This window comes from Falco peregrinus, chromosome 1, assembly GCF_023634155.1.
Source record: "Falco peregrinus isolate bFalPer1 chromosome 1, bFalPer1.pri, whole genome shotgun sequence".
Lineage (NCBI taxonomy): Eukaryota > Metazoa > Chordata > Aves > Falconiformes > Falconidae > Falco > Falco peregrinus.
Window position 1 is genome coordinate 66,391,999 of NC_073721.1, and position 17,423 is coordinate 66,409,421.

Here is a 17,423-nt window from a genome sequence, read left to right on the forward strand (position 1 = left end):
CATTTTACTTCCCTAGGAATGGCACAGTTGGGGGAGCATGTTTCATTCAACTGTGACTTCTTCATGAGTAACACCCAGTGTGTGGAAGGCAGAGAGACTGCCTCATCAGGCCGACTAAAGGAGAGAGTAAAGTCCTACCACTTGAAAAAACAACTGACTACAACAAACCTGGTTTCTTTTGGATGAAAATTTCATTACCCCAGCTCCTCTGCCTGTTGATCCCACAAGCAAAGCTTTCATCAATGACAGATCAGACAGGGCCAAGCCCAGCACAATCCTGGAACATGAGGTCACCACACTTCTGTGGGGAATCCCAACAGGACTGGGTACTCAGCAAGATTCTGCCAGAACATCAGACAAAGCTCATGTTCTTGGCAGGAGTTGGTTCTATATATAGGTAGATGACAGCATTGCTATGTTCATCCTCAAAACAGGTTTCAGAATCTTCCCTGTCACGACAGTAAGCGTCCTTACCACAAGAATACCAGAACAATCCCCAAATCCATTTAATCATTCATAAATCCTCTCAGAAACTAAACTAAGACAGCAACAACAAGCAAAATTATTTTCTCTACCTTTGGACGTTTTTCCACAGAAAACATAATGTTGCTTCTTATCTAGATGTAAAATCCTCCTACACAGATATATATGATAACTCTTGTTGCCCTTCCTGTCCCTCTGCAGACAGACAGTTTTACTACACACATTTCACGGAAAGACCATGCTTCTAGACATCTAGTAGGACCCTGGTTGCTGTTATTCTATAGAATCTCCAGCACCTCTCTTTCTCAAGCAAGAGCCACACAGGAGAACGTACCCTGCTTCACACAGTCATACTCAACAGCAGGCAATGAGATGTTTCAGCAATTTGTCTCTGTCAAATGACCTCCTGCCTTGTTCTCAGGAGGTGATGACCTTGAGCAGAGATTATTATCAGAGATAAAAATTCTATCACCAAAAATGAGAAAACTAATTTTATGGAGGAGGCAACACTGAGGTATTCCTACCCAACCGTTCTTGGATAGTTTAACATATGTTTATACCCACTTTTTTGGAAGTGCAAAGAATGAAAAGACAAACTTTAGAATTCAATAGCAGGTATCCTGCATTAAGACAGAGGCATTTCAGAAGCCTGAGCTGACCAAGGAACAGCTTACATCACCAGACTAAAGAACAGCAATGGAAACTATGGGTTATGCTTTATACTAATCAAACAGGTCAGGTATTTAGGTAAACTGCCAGTCTTTGCAACTATCTCCCTTCTGTGCCAACTACTTGCTATGGCAGCCCAGAGCTAAAACCAAAATCCAGGCCCCTTTCTCTAGGGTCCTCTTACCTCCTCACATTCATCATGTGGCACATTTTAACTGATACTAGTTGTTAGTCAAAACTCAATGCAACATGCAAAATTCTCTCACCTCAGGTTTCCATGCTTTTGAAGAATTTGCAGCAAGTTAAACTGAGATTCTGAGTCTTTTTTTTGAAGCAACGGCTCTCCTCCATCTTCAGTTTTCTTGTCAAGTTTTTTTGGCAACCTCTCCTTACGAGTAGTTTTCACCAAGTCAGAGAGCTTTGCTTTGCTTTTCACCTGGGTGTCCGAAAGAGAGCCCACAGTTCTATCCAGCTCTTCATCTGCATCTGCATCTACTGCCTCTTCCTCCTCACCTTCTGTGTCTGATTTGAGGGACAGTTTTGTTGTTTCTGATGTCCCTGTAGCAGAGGAGAAATTACGTAAGCTGGTTAAGAAGAAAAGAAGTGGGGAAGACTGCTCCGCTACTTATGCCCTTTGGTTTACTGCTAGGACAGAACACTACCATTTTAGAACATCATCTTCAGTATCACTACATTTTATTATTTTCTGTCTTTCTGCTTGTGTATCAGGCAGTTGAGAAGCCCATTTTCCCAGTATCAGAGAAAACAGACCAAGATTCTTGTCTTAACTTTACAAAACGGTGTGGGGAAGACACAGGACAACACCACAAAGGCATTTTCCTGACTCTTTATATATTTACACACACACATAGAGACTCATACTTAACATATATACATGAAAAAACAAAAAATGAGTATCAGAAAAAACACAACTATAAAATATAAACTTCCACATGTGCCAATAAACATCACGTATCTTCACACAGCACTAAAAATCACTTCATGACATACAATCTCTCCCATTGCAGTCAGTATCACATAGCTACTAGAAAGAATTTAGATAACGGCTTTGGGAACAGCCACTTGTGAGGACCATTCACCTCTGTACACCTTTTTAAGTTCTTCCCACATCAGTTTGGATAAGGATTTCTCTCTTTCCAACAGCTTAGAGTCACTGCTATGAAGAACCACCAGCCTGGAAGGTCTCAAGTTTTCATCTTTCTCTGAAAAGCTGGAGGACTAGAGAAGCACACATGCTGTTGAACTCTTGTGCCCAAAAATGCAACTGCAAGCTTGCCTTCAAGAAAATATTGACTATCTTTAGTCATATACATGGGGATGTGGAATGGTGGGAATGAAATACTAGGCTAAGACGACAGGAAACTCAGAAGAGTAATGAAGTGAAAACTATTAACACTTGAAATGAAAACTATTAACTTCAACCTGCGAATCCCTTTAGGGACTACAAAGGCCAGAACAACCCCATTCACACACATTTCAAATGAGAAGAAGTTGCTTGCTTGCTCTTGACTAGCTGCTCATCTAAGACTCTAGCCATGCATACCTGATGATCTTGCCCGTGCTGCTCTAGTCTTGCCATGACATCGCCGGCGCTTCCGTAACTCCAGCGAAACAAGCTTTCTCTCATAAAAGAGAGCATGAGAGTCTACAGCTTCCAGCCTCATATCCAGCCTTCCATTAAGACCTGCTCTGGGAAGCATAATACAGAGACATCCTCAATCTCCCTCTCTCCTTCTCTCCCTGATGATACAAGAGACTTGGTAGATTAAACTTCTTCAAAGAAAGTTTCCCTGACACAGGGAAAAAATATTTATGATCAGTCTAACTTTGTTCTGTTTAAAGCCTGCAAATGTTTGAAGGGAGTCTTTACAAGACATCGTCTCTTAAAGCCCCAAAATGCACTTATCTAATATGTCATGCTTTCATGACTGAGCAGCATCTGTCCATTGTGTAGCAGCTCAAAAGCACAATTAACAGGGAAAACGGAATTGCAAGAGTACAAAACAACGGAGAGGAGCGGAAAGAGTGTACATGGACCTGAGTCCAGTCTTCTGAACCTTGTATGTAGACAGCTTGTTCTTCACTGTTTTGTCAAAGATAAGAACATTAACATAATCTGAGTGGAAAATTACAACCTTTCTACAAGTTCTGCCTAAACCAAGGGAGAAGGAACCCTGCCAGACTCCTTAACAGAGACAAATCTGGGTGGTAGGAATGCCAAAGTAGGAAGCCTAAGAACAATTTTAAGGTCTACTCCTTAAAAATTAAGCTCTCCATGTGCTGGGATACTCTTTGCTCACCATATTTACTTTTCTAAAATTATTTTGACAGATTTCAGGTAGCAAAGGTGTTAGCCCAGGACTTGGAATATGAAGCTGTGGAAATCTAAATTCAAAATAAATCCTACAAAGTATAAGTTATTTAATTAAGAAGCCATTTACCGGGATCTCCCAGTGACAAAGTCTCTTTTCATCTTGCTCCTGCAAAGAGAAAAACAGCAAAAATTACCTTCCATTCTGGGTCATCGACTGGATTAAAAAGCCTCCAAAGTCTTTCATGTGTACAATGAAAAGGCTTTTCATTGTACAGATGAAATTTACAGAATTCCTTGTGAGCTCTAACTTAAAGGAGAAAAAAAGGCTCCAAAAGAGGAAGTCTGAGCAGCTGTTCTATAACTGATGCTTGCATTTGTCTGGTGTAAATTGTAGAAGGTGTCATTTGGACCTACCCTCCAGACATATCCCAAAAGTGCACAGAAAAAAAAAAAAATTGTACAGTGCTGATGCAGGAAGACTTTCTGTAAATACCGTCTCCTCATTCAGCAACCTTACCCTTACTCGACGGTTACTTAATTGTAGATCTCAAATTTGGATAAGAAAAATCAAGAAGGAAGTACATACAGTGAAAGATACTGGATACAACTCTCAATGGAAGTTCAGCCGGTGGCATGAATCGTAATTTCCAACCAAGCACAACCCAGAGAAGGAGGCATCTAATCATACTTGCACAAACAGGAATACTAAACCTTTGACAAATAGGGATACTAAATCTTTGGAACAGATTTTAGTGCCTACTTTGCACGAGGACAAGCTCTAATGTGACTTTAGCTTTGAAACAAAAGGTAAGCAAGGACCACCTATAGTCTCTTCACAGAAGAGCCTAGGTGCTTGAAGGTTTTTCATATCTATAGTCATCTTTTTACTCCAGTGACTCCCATGCCCTTTGTGTATTGTCTGTTTTGCTCAGAAGCTCAACATGTAAAAAATGTGAGAAACCTCCACAGCCACTGGCACACTAGAGAAGATACAAACAAATATTATCACCCCTGTAAATCACAGGCTGGTGTTTACAATACCGGTTAAAGGAGGAATCAATCCTTTTCATTCTGTTTGTGCCCTTTGCCTCCCTCCCAAACGGAAAAGCTTTCTACCTGTCCTGAAACAGACGTGTAGCCAGCATGTAGTTCATTGATGTCTTGTGCTCTAAAAAGGATCTAGAAAAACAAAATACAGGATGTGCCAAGATAAAGCTTAACACAATGAAAGGCAACATAATACAGAAATAAATGACCTATAAAAAGCATCCCAAAAGTAGTTTGACACAATATGCTGTACCATAACAGAAAAGAGGAAAAGAGAGCTATCACTTCTCAGCTGAAGTTCCTGGTGAGGCAAGAGACAGAGAAACAGTGCAGACTGGAAAAAAATTAGAAAAGTGTAATACAGTATCACTCACAGGATGAGTCCTATATTATGTTTATGGCCTAATGACAGAGTACACAGTATATACAGCTCTGGGATGTAAAAGCAGGTAGCAGGAATAGATTACATGAAGTGAAGAAATTTTTATTCTGACAGAAAAGCAACATCAGAAACAATGCTTGGCAGCTTTTCATGCAGTGCAGTTAGGTGAAGCAGCAGCAGTTAAAAACAAGGATGCTTTTTTTTTTTTTTCTGATCCCTTAACACTAAAATACCTCTACCAAATCCCTCAATATATGTCTATCTGATTGTTAAGCTGGTTGATCTACATATACCTAACACAGAATATCCCTCAACACAGAGCAATCAGTGCAACACTGAGCCATCCAATTGGGTTCATATTCTTACCCATAAAGGTCCCACGTTAATGGGGTGGGGAATATCCGGATGAAGCCTCCCCTCCGTTCATTCTCCTCTCTCACTCGACGAAGAACTTTTATCTTGGAATAAAAACAGGAAAAAGAAAACAGCCAGTAAAATAGATACAATAAAAAACAAACCTTAGAAAAATCTCTGTTTCAGAGGACAAGACTATTACTGCAGTCCTGGGAACAGACTGGGCACATATGATATTCTTAAGAAATTTTATCTTGCATTTAAATTCTAAAGGAGTTATTCCACTGCTTGGAGCACATATGTATGCCTGGCACGACTGAGGGCAAGGTCAGTACCAGCAGTAAAACTCAGCAGTTCCATTTCAAAAATTATACTACTTCTGTCATGTTATTCATATACATCCACTTGCTCTTTCCTGAGCAAATAGCCCCACATATTGCATGAAAGCCAAGGTAAATAAAAAAATATTTAACAGTCTACTTACCTCCTCCATGGAGAGACCTAGCACAGAGCTGCCTTGCCTTCCTGTTGCTTTTTCCCTGCCTGAGGGCACTGGGTTTTTAATTTCAGCATCACTGGCAGACAGAGGACGAGTACGCTGTTGAGACAGTGTGAATCCAGATTTTCCCCTTTTCCTCTCTCAACTTACTTTAAGAAAAAAAGCAACATTCAAATTCCAGGACCCCATTCCCGGCAGAATTTACACTCCAGAGTACTACAGCCAGAATTCACAATTCCACACTCCAGCTGTTGAAAACTCCACACCCCAGCAGGCATTAAGTGTGAGTACTTACATTCCCAGTTTTTAGCACAGCAGGACTCAGAATTCAGGCATCAGTGCCAGTATTTACACCCCTGGCCCCTTCCGGAAGAAAACCAGATGCACCATTTCCAGGATTTCATACATGAAAATCCTCACCCAAGAGGCACTTAGAGCCAGCATTCACACTCACAGGCCCCACATACACTTGGATTCACACCCTAATGGTACCAGAACCTTGATTCTCTGTTCCAGTTCTGTTGCTGCACTAGAAAAACAGAGCTGTTAATTCACTGGTAAGAAAGTTGCAGGGAAAAAGTGAAAAATTCAGTTCACCACCTGTTAATTCTTTTGTTACTATACTGCTAGATCTCAGCTTGCTACTTAGTGCACTTAACGAACAGATCTCATATATGTACATAGGTATATCATGCAAATTTGTATGCATATGCAAATTTAAAAAGTAAAGAAAGAAATAATGTGCAGTCAGTCTCTCTAAGCTCCTTCTTAACCTGATGGGCAGTCCTGACCAATTCTAACAAAGAACAGGAATTCAAAGTGTCTTGAAGTTAGCAGGATTGTAAAAATCTTAAAATCCCAGCAAGACTGAAATCTTTGAATGTGTTCTCAAGTACATTTCAACTGGTCTTAGGCCCAGTTCAGATAAACTACCTCTGCAAAAATAACATTGAAAGGGCCTAACTGAGAAAGTCCCATGCCTTTATACAGAATTCAAATTCTCTATTAGCATTACACTGAGCAAAGAATGCACAGAGGCTTCTTAATCTAGAAAGAAGAGAAAAACATGACAGAAACCATAAGCTGGATAAGGCCAGGGGAATATTCCATATTGCTCAGATACAAAAAAACCAAACTCATGGCAAGATCAGGCTGTACCTTTATTTGTAAGGATTACTGGAATTGAATCCCATTCTCTGTTTCATTAGAAATTGCAAGTGGCTATTCAGAATCTGCAGGTGAAGCGATTGCGAAAGGAACAGGCACTGCACTAGAATGGGTTACACTGCAGCGACTGGCACAGAAAGAGGAAAAAAAACCAAAACCAACCAAAACCAAAAGGAGACAGACATAGCAGGTGCCAGCTGAAACATTTTGTTAAGCCCAGTGAAAACTGATTAAATAAGCCAAGTGAAAACAAGACAATCTGAAAGAAGGTAGGAAACACAAGCATTTGCAGAAGAAATAAAAATGTCAGTAGTCAAACGGGTTTGCTTGATGCTGTAGATGGCATTAAGTTGAAAGGCTTTTAGTCTTTCTTCCTAAGCTTTCCTGCATTTCAAAAGCACAGCTCAACAACTTTTTTTAGTAACTTCTTCCAAAACCTCCTACTAGGTAACCTCCTACTAGGTAACCTCCTCTTAAAAACCATTTCCTGATGCTACGGTAACAATTATCGTGTGAGAACTGCTGCTCAAAGAGAGTATTACAGGAATTTTCATCATATCAGATCATCTCCTTCACTAAGGAAATACTTCAACGAAATCATCTCCAGTATTTTGATACAATGGAGATGATTTCATCGGTTACAAACAGAAAATGTATGCCTACATATTGGCAGTTCTGGCTCCTATGACTAGTGAAGCTCTGGCGCCTGAGAATAAAAAACTACACTACTGTCAAAATACTAGAGAAAAACTTTACTGAACTTCCTGCACAAACACTTTTTTCCAGTGTTTCACTACAGAATTCTCTCTGGCTGTACCATAGAAATATCTCCAGCTTCACAAAGATCTTGTTTCCTGTTTGACCCAGCTTATCTTTATAAGTATATATAAATCCAACCACTTTGTTTTATCTCCAAATTCTGAAAGCATCTCTGGTTCCCACATCATGATTCTAATTATACTAAGCACTGACAGCAGTTGGCACAAAGATCCTTCCTTTTCTCTATGAAACCTCATTATTCGATAAGACTCATCTTAGCCTCAGCTAAACTTACGGAGAATGACATAAACAGCAGCGCACAGAATGAATTAGGTTCTCAAGATGATTCCATCTGTCTTACCTTCCTTCCTGCTGGGAAATCTCAAAAAAAAAAATTAGAATCATTGCTATTATGTTCATGCAGGAAGCCCAGCAGCAAAATAATGCCTACCATGCCCCCAGCCAGCCAGGTGGTTAGACTTGTAAAACTAACATTGATTTCTCCATATGGCTTTGCAAGGAGGGTGCCAAATACAACATTTGGAAAGGTAGATCAGTCTGATTTATGCTAAAAATAGTTCTACATTTTTCTATTATCTTTAATAAACCCTTCTTATCTCTCTATCTATTTTGACCCAGTTCAGTCACATTTTTGCAGTTTCCTTCAGATGACTGTCTCACAGAAAATAATTACTTCTCTCATAGGGCCACCTGAATTTTATCAATACAAATTCACCTGTGCTATCCTTATCAGTCAGACTTATTCTAACCCCTGTAGTACACAAGAAAAAAACCTACTTATCTCCTTTTTGGTGGGACACTCCTATTTGCTGCTGCTTTCACCAGGTCTTCCTTTGTTTTTGCAATTTCCTTTTCAATCACCTACCAAATCCAAAACACTGTGCTGCCACTGTCTTCATTATTTGATGATCAGAGTGAAAACTTTATCTTTAAACATCTACATCCAATCTCTTTAAAATGCAGCTTGGAAATACTTGTAGGCTTAAAAACTTCAAGGCATATGATCAGCTGACCTTGACTCTCAGCACACCTCATCTACTCTGGTTTTAAGCTACTAGAACAGATGTAAAAGTTTTACCAACCTTCTCTCTTGCCACATGGAAATGCATGCCAGTACCTATTCACCTCCTCTTTTCTTTTTGGCTACCCTCTCTCCCCGCCCCCCTCCAGCTATTTAGCTGCAAAATATATTTTGGGACCAGCTGCACCAGAAGTATTGTATCAGGTAACATCTGAAATTGCATCCTTTATATTGATGAAGGGAGCTGAAGGTTACTTACCAATCTGGCGTTTGCTGTTTGTGACTGCGCAGACACAGGACGCTGCAATAGACACAAAGATAATAAAAAACTTGTGTTTTCCAAGACACCATAATCCCTGCCCAAGATGCAGAGAAGTGGTGAGTACCCTAAAGCAAAAGCGTATAACTGAAGTCCAGAGATGTAACTACCAGCTCCTATCATCTCAGTTCAGATCTCCCATATATTCTCCACAAATGTATCCTGTCCCCATTCCAAACACAGCACTAATCCTAACCTCAGATGTGCTCAACTGTGCAGAATGCATCTGGACATACATGTAATTTTCAAAAGCACACAAAAGAGCTCTGCAGAATGGATGAATGAACTCATCTCTGATGAGCAAAATTCATATTTTTGTAAGATAAGACTTAGCCAGAGGAAAATACTTAATAGCTATGTATTAAGGAGAAACAGATGTTGTCAAGTAGAATTGTTCATAGAACAGAGGGTATAAAAAAAAAAGTAAAAATCCTGAAATTCCAGAAGCCATTTCGTTTAAATATCTCAAAAATATTCCAGTTCTTGTGGAGAAACATGATGCTGTTTAACATTCCAAAACAGTGTAGAAACAGCAGCAGAATGTCAAAAAGCACCCTGTATTACTTATCTGGCATCAGGCCTACAAGACAGACCAGTTTAATGGTAGGTTCAAAAGAAAATTACGACCTTAGGAGTTTAGATTTTTCTTGCCTTCAGTGATACTCAGGCTGCCTTCCTCCTCTCCAACGCCCCAGAGGAGCAAATGGTGTAAGAAAGAATTCTCAAGAGACCTATCTATCATTTCTAGCTGTACTACTGCCGATTTCTTCTCTACAGTTGGTCTATACAAAACATGTTCAAGGTCCCTTTATTATTTACAACTAGTTAAAAGAGCTTCAACCCAAATCAACAAGAAGTTACAAAGGAATCAGCTAAATTGTTCATTTCCCTAGAGGGAGAAATGCTCAGCATCAAACCAAAGAGATTGCACAAGGAACTTGCAGTACAGTCTGGTGAAACTCAAAAAACAGAGTAAGTATCTCATGATCAAGAATGCTCGTATCAGCATTTCTTTCCCAAGAAGCAACTTTTACAATAATTAAAGATGGCCTACATGAACAATCAAAACTTAACACATGAAGGAGTTAAGGAAAACAAAACAAAAAAAAAAACTCAGAGTACCCTTTGCAACTGAGAATGGGAACAGAAGTATCACAGATACAACAATCTAAGACAAAATGCATCAAGCAAAGAGCAGATCAAAACATTCTTGAACCATGGAAAGACCCATAAACCTATTTAGCCATGGGACTTCCATTTAGGTACTTAAAAACATGCCATAAAACGTTATCACTGTATTACAATCCTGTTCCTGGCAAGGGGGACACCTGTCCCAAAAGATAAGTTAATCCCCATCTCATAACCACTGCTCTGTCATATGAATCTTTGCACATTTCAGCTGGCTGCACCTTATACCCCTTTTCCAGTTTTTTAAACAAAACAAATGTGGAAGTTTAAAGTCTCCTTAAAACTCAAAGCTCCCCAACAATTCCATTTTCTGAAACTGTCCTGTGTAATTTTTTTTCAGATAAAAGACATCGAATAATCAGAATTTGATCACCTTACAATTGCAGAATCCGATCACAGAAGTTACTACTTCTGAAATGGTTCCTAATTTATCTGACACATCTAATGGTCAGAGGGATCTGTCTGAAACCCTATCTATTAAATTGGCCTTAGAAGCTTTGGACTCAGTCACACATCCTACAGATACTCAAATCTCACCTTACCAGCTATCCACTTCTCTCCCAGTAACTCAAGAGTTTTACAAGAAGCAAAATTGCTATTTCTGTGAGTGTTCCCTATACCAAAATGGAAAGTGTATTGGTACTCTGCCAATGAACAAAAATGACTTTTCATTTCCAAACTGAACTTGAGCTACACAGCCATGCTGCATGTCCCTCACAGGAGCATACGCATCAGCTGCAGAGAGTGCCAGGATGTACCATTTGCCTGAGGAGAAATGCGTCTGAGTGTCCAAATGACACAGGGGATCTCCCCGGCTTTTATGAGTGCTCCACTTCCACAGATATTCATGAAATCCATCTCATAACCAAAAAGAGATAGAGTGCTATCTCAGCGCAAAAGGTAATGGACAGTCACAGCAAACCACCAGGCCTCAGTCCAAGGATCCAGGGGAAAGGAAGTGAGAGATTCCAGGAGCAAGTGAATGCATTTGCAATGCAAAAAGCTCTTTCTGCCCAGAAAGTGGTCTTGAAGACATTCATAAAACTCTTGGGTTCTGGAAGCTTGTGGTCCGCACCAAAACAAAAGTGGCTGTACAGCCTATGGATCAGGTGCATCCCCCGAGTCTCTTCTGTAGTTATGCTAGAAATCCAGATCATCTCACTCATTCAATGGCTCTCTCACCAGTGAGCCAAAATCAGTAAGAATGACTTTCATGCTATCCTCGTCAGCTCTGGCTTGTTGACGTCACTTACCTGCAGCTTCTGGTACGGATTTCTCCTGACAGATTCAGATGAATGATAAATGGCCCGACTTGACCGCTGGCCTGGATCCTGGCACACGAAGCCTATGGGCATCAGGAGCCACATGAGAACTTTAGGACAGGCAAACCCTGAAATACAAACCTAGCATTCCTGTTAATGATCTCAGTCTATATATGACCATCCTGTCCCTGCGCAAGAACCAAAAAGGATGCTTTCCTTTTTTATACCTTGCTTTGTTTAATGCCAAACTGTACATTGCCTTAGGGTTGTGGTTTTTTTTTTTAATAAAACTGGAACTTGCTTCAAAACCAAGTACTTAAATAAGATGGGTTACTGAATAGCAGCATAGTGACATTCTTGAACAGCTGAGCAAGCTACGTGAATTCTGCTTTTTTTAGTATTAGGGGTAAGTTGCATCAGGTAACTGAACTAAGATGTACTAGGGACACCTAAAAGGTGCTGTGCACTAGACATCACACAGCTTTCAGGATCATGACTCCATTTCTAACAGAGCCTAATCAGAACCAACATATTCAACCTAAAAAAATACATGAATGCTGATTCTGAGGGCTAAACAGAAGTCACCTGCTAAAAAGTAGCGTCTTTAAATACCAAACTAGGGACTCTTAATACCACCTAAGCATCACAGCCAGATTATCCTGAAGCAGAGATGCCCACGTATAACTTCCCAGTGATAAATAGAGTTGCTCTCCTTAACTAGAGTTCTCCTCTATTACGTTCTTCTAATAACATGCAGCTCATAAACCTACTTTTTATTGCTTTTGAAAAGCAAGGAAAGATTGAAGGAGCTTTTTATTACACTCACCTACAAGAGTGAACATATCGGAGAGCATGCTAGCTTTGATCTTCAGGTCCAAAGGAGCATCACTATCCCCACATGCAACAGAGGACAAAAGGTATTATTTGTCTGGCATTAAATGAAAGGAAAGCATCAATATTTGAGATATCTTCCAATATAACTGCTTTGTCCTTAACACAGACATAACCAACATGGGAGGAAAACTAGATGATTTTCATACACAGAGGTAAAGACAAAACAGCAACAGATTAATCTGTTTATCTTTTTCACAGCTTTAGTCTTCTAATGCAGCAACATACAGGCTTGTTTTAGCTCTGCTTGGCTACAAACATTTTCTTTGAATGTATCTATGCTACATTTCATGGAGTAGATAGAGGTCTTTGTCATAGTATTCTTCAAACCCACAGTTACCTATGCCTCTTCCACATAACATCATAAAATTGGATAGGTTAGCTCTAGTGGATAGGAACAAATTATATGGCAAGGTGATATACAGGAAGAGGTCAGACAGTGGGGACAGATGGGAAGCATCCAGCAGGGAAAAAAAAACCTAAAAAACCCATCCACACATACACAAAAATCAATTAATACAGTTCAGATCAGACAGGCAAAGTTTGATTCCTTACAACCAGAAAAGTCAGACATATCTACAGCACAGTGATAGATGCCAACAGCTTGGATAAAGAAAACTGCAATCATAACTGCATCCTTTGCTCTGCTTTAAGTAGTAAAGGATGGAAATAGTTCAGTGTGTATGTATATAAGCACAAACCACCAAACCAGGAAATTGAATGTTGTGGAAACATTCTAGTTGCACCCAAAAACAAAATAGGTACTGTGGACTCTAGAGTTACAAACAGTGTGTGAAAATATTTCAATGCAGGATAAAGACGCAGGGAGAGGGTGGGGGGGTGGGGGGTGTAAAAAAAAAAAAAAAAAAAGAGGAAGGTCAGATATGGCTATTCCAGGAACATATAACTTAAAGCTTATCTACACTGTCATGACTGAAATATTACTCACAGTATTACAAAAGTGTATTGTGCATCTGTGTCCTGTAAAGCTAAACAGTAGTCCAGAAAACACTCTTTAGATTTTAGCAAAAAATAGTACTAGACCAAAAATTTGAGCTCAAGCATACATCTACGTACTTAAGTTAAGCATAATGCCTGAACTCTGCTTGGACTCCAAAAATCTTCTGCTCAGCCAATCAGATTGAAACCCCACACAATAGTCTGGAGAGTTTCAAAATTTGCCTAAAATGGGAGATTATGAAGTGTTAACAATGATGACGGACTGTGGAGGAAAAAGAATTAAAAAGAAAATGGAATCCCAACTGGGTTCTTTCAAAACCTATTGCTGCAATAAGTTTGTTTACGCAAAGGGAAAAGCAAAGGACTGTCCTCTCTGTCAATAAGCAGTGGAACAAATACTCCGCAGGCATCATGAAATTATGCCCTCCTAGGACCACAAGTTTTAAGGACAACCATCTCTAGCAACACTCCCAGACTCATATTAAACTGGGAATCACTTACCAAGCCAATGACGGGGATAGGTTCACTTCCAACAGCCAGGGCTTGAGAGTGTCGTCAATAAGGACATCAAAACCATACAGCTCTAAAAATACAGCAGACACTGTAAGTTTACCTTACTGCACCTTTAAACATTCAGGTAAGGTCCAACATTAGTCTCTGTCAAGTCATTTCTAGCTATATAATTTATATTAAATCCAGCAAACTCTCTAGGGCTGAACAAGTAACATTCCACAAGTGGGAAATTTCACTTCCTCAGAATCAAGGTTAAATATATTCTGTTTGTGGGGGGAAAATGGAAGCAGAAAATTAGTCTCAGGAAAGTATTATATAGAAAAATAAACTCTTTTGCTGACCCAACTGCAGTTAACGTAGAACTCTACTACTTATTTTCACAAAGAATTGACAGAAGCATAGCAGGTCCAATCTACTTCTTCCACTAGATGCTGGAAACCAAAGAACTTCATTCTCCTTTTAACTTTTTAATCTCTATATACATTGTTCCAGTCAGGTATAGAAAAATCAGCTTCTTTTCCATTATTCTTGTATGTTTTTCTGCAATAACCCCATGGGAGTACAAAAGTCTTACCCTCGGCAGCTCCATCTACATAGACAATGTCCCTTTTTTTTCTTTTTATCTTACTGACAGCTTGCCACTTTGCAGCAAACCACTACAGAAATATTTTTTTCCTTAGTTTCTAAAACATTCATAACATATTACATCTGCTAGATGTGTTCTGCTTTACACAGGTCAGACTGAAGCCAGCTTCCCATTCCAAGACTGATTCTACTATTTCAGTCTATACAACACGTTCTCTCTAGCTTGGAAGGAGTTGCAAGAAGGATGCTACACAAAGATGACTATAAATCACAAGTTGGCATTAATGCAATTCTCTCTTCCAGCATTAAGAAATACAGTTAATGATCATCAGGGCAACTCATGCACATTTTTTTAAAACACCGCAGAACAGGGTATTGGCAGGGAAGAAGGATTTCCATGGAATTAACCAGTTCCCTAGTGCCTGGAGTGAAAACAGGAGAATTTCTTTGCCATGCTGCTTTCCTTGAATTCTGGCCTTGGCCTTTTGTCACCTGCCTGACGTTGATGCTGGCTCCAGGGAGCTGGAGCGCTTGACAAGATCTTCCTATGCAGGCAGCTGTGCAAAAAGCTCATGTAGCTTATAATGGGAAGTAAATGAGCTGGGGGGAAGGGGCTTGGAAGGGGAGGAAATGGCAGCAGAGTGAGTATTGCCTGCTCACTTTTCTAGACTGTGTAGCCAGACACCAAGTGGTAAGTAAACCAGCACAGAGTTAGAGTTGGTTCACTGCAAAGAAATGAGGCTGAGTCTACATTTGGCTCTCTTGCTCCCCAGACTAGAAAGGCTGCGGTAGAGGGAAAAGGAAGAGGTGGGGATTACAAGTGTAAACATTAGCAAATCATTTTGACCAGGAGAAACCTCTGATTATTTTAAGACGTTATTTCAAAATACAATCTCAGGTTTGGTGAAGACTTGTGACTCTTAAAGGCACAGCAAACTCCACTGGGCAGGCAGCTGATGCCCGAGGCAGAGACGCAACCAGTAGACCTGTAGCAGCTGCTGGTTTGCAACCTCCCAGCCTCAGTCAGGAAGCAGAGCATTTTGTTTTGACTAGCTGCTACTTCTGTTGCTGCTGGCCATTCCCTCCCTCTGCCCCTTAAAGGACCTTTCCTAGTATTTTGGCTCTTCTGGCTTTGTCCTTCTCTCCCACACTTCTCTCCCTTCCAAACCACTTGCTCTTTAAACCTCCCTCTTTCCCACCCAGTTACTCACTTAGTCCATCCACTTTTACAAGTATACATGGGAAACCTGTTGACCATGCTGCTAGTGCTTTACACTCCCTTCCCTTGTAGTCTGCCTTGTTTTCTTAGGAGAGTAAACTCTTCAGGGTATCCCTGTTGAATCAATTCCATTGTTAGACGTCTAATGCCATCTGCAGTGCCTTAGGGTCTCCTAGGAAAACTCCACTGCTGCTGCATAATGTCCCAAGTCTCCTGTATTCTAGGTCATACCTACAACCCCTAGACAGATGTCACTCCCACCTCAGGGCATCAGGAGCTATGCAATAACCACGTTCTGGCAACAGAATCAAGCCTCACAGCTTGCCACACAGTGCTCAGCACAAAGGGATCGTCAAGTCCGTCTGGGATACCAGGGCACAAGCATTAAGAGAAATTGCCTGTGGTTTCAACTACCCTAGAAATATCTCCTTGGCCCTCTTCCACATTTGGAAAATGCACTACCTAGATTAAACACTGAAGAGTATCCTTTCTACTGTGAAACTCCGCTATCATTTGTAAAAATAAATACATAGGCAGCACAAAGACAGAGTCACATGAGCATAGCAAGATCAGAACTATATCCTCTGCAATTACCAGCTTAAGCATGACTGCCATTTCCCTCTGTAGAGAGGGTAAAGAATACAGAATGACTGAAACACATGCCTTGAGCTGTAGCAATGCTAAGTTTATGACAACTCACCTTGCACTGCTAATATTAAGGCACAAACAGAAAAAACTAAGATACCAAGTTTCTGCAGTGCCTTCCCTTGCTCCCCTCCCCTTGCTACTACAATCCAGAAAGACATATTTCACGCTTGCAGTTTGTTAAACAGACTGGAATTGTATCAGGAGGTACCAGCTGCTGCCAACACACAGCAGGAACAGCCTGCCTCTCCACTCCGACTCCCATACAGAAGTCACTGCTGACCAAGCTTCCCATCCTCCCTAAGAGAAGGGCTAGCTTCAGACCAAAGTCTAACTGCAAACAGATCAGACACAGATTCTTTTGCCAATGAAATTATTTAAGACTAAGAGGAAGGCTAGAGACACAGTCTCAAGCTTTTTGGAATACATGCAGTTTTCTAGAACCAAGTTTGGCTTATATTCCTGTCAAAGACTGCACTGGCACTCCCTTTTAGAAATTATCCCCAAAGAATTTGGTATTCTCTAAGTCTGGAAACTAAGTCACAAGCGATAGCCTGGTAGCACAAACAATGTTTTCATGATTTTGCATAGAATGAATAAGCTCAATTCCTAGAGGATTGCTGTAATTCTGGTCTTTGTTTTCAGCTTGTTCACTGGGGAAAAAGAAGCAGCTTTACTGCAGAGTACATGGTCTGCAATTGAATGGAGGCAACCTGAGGTTAAGGGACACATACACACCGAAAAAAGCTGCATAGTATGCAACTTTTGCAGTAACAACCAATTGTCTCATTTTAAGCAGGAGCATATTTACAGACATTCCTAATGCAAGGAACTACACCTGTGCCACTAAAATTGATCTTGCCCTCGTACTTCTTCTGTGCTTTATCTAAAGGTATCCTACAGACTGTGTTTAGAGATGAGGTGTACCAAGGAGCTTCAGTTAGAAAAGTTAACTGTGCTGCAATTTCATTCAAAGCAGCAACCAGCCAGTGCAGGAGAGGAAAAACTAAGAGTATAGCGATGGATGTATTGCTTTCTTGAACACACTGCCAAACTTGAGGCTTCAGAGACTAAACAGTATCTTGTGAATTAACTCCATCACTT

At 40.3% G+C, this 17,423-nt stretch overlaps 1 protein-coding gene across 9 annotated transcripts in view; it reads right to left on the reverse strand.

The window, feature by feature from the left end:
- TTLL5 (tubulin tyrosine ligase like 5) overlaps positions 1 to 17,423 on the reverse strand; it is a 133,183-nt gene that overhangs the window by 81,772 nt on the left and 33,988 nt on the right. For all 9 annotated transcript variants that reach the window (XR_008747481.1, XR_008747482.1, XM_055806050.1 and 6 more), the window contains 10 exons: positions 13,859 to 13,940; positions 12,333 to 12,394; positions 11,498 to 11,589; positions 8,997 to 9,038; positions 5,755 to 5,868; positions 5,283 to 5,374; positions 4,604 to 4,666; positions 3,615 to 3,653; positions 2,717 to 2,862; positions 1,419 to 1,710 (listed from right to left, as the gene is read on the reverse strand). Coding sequence is in view for 7 of the 9 variants with exons in the window: in XM_055806050.1 (XP_055662025.1) it covers positions 1,419 to 1,710; positions 2,717 to 2,862; positions 3,615 to 3,653; positions 4,604 to 4,666; positions 5,283 to 5,374; positions 5,755 to 5,868; positions 8,997 to 9,038; positions 11,498 to 11,589; positions 12,333 to 12,394; positions 13,859 to 13,940 (1,024 nt within the window). In the remaining 2 variants the exon portion in view is untranslated. The remainder of the gene's footprint in view (positions 1 to 1,418; positions 1,711 to 2,716; positions 2,863 to 3,614; positions 3,654 to 4,603; positions 4,667 to 5,282; positions 5,375 to 5,754; positions 5,869 to 8,996; positions 9,039 to 11,497; positions 11,590 to 12,332; positions 12,395 to 13,858; positions 13,941 to 17,423) is intronic.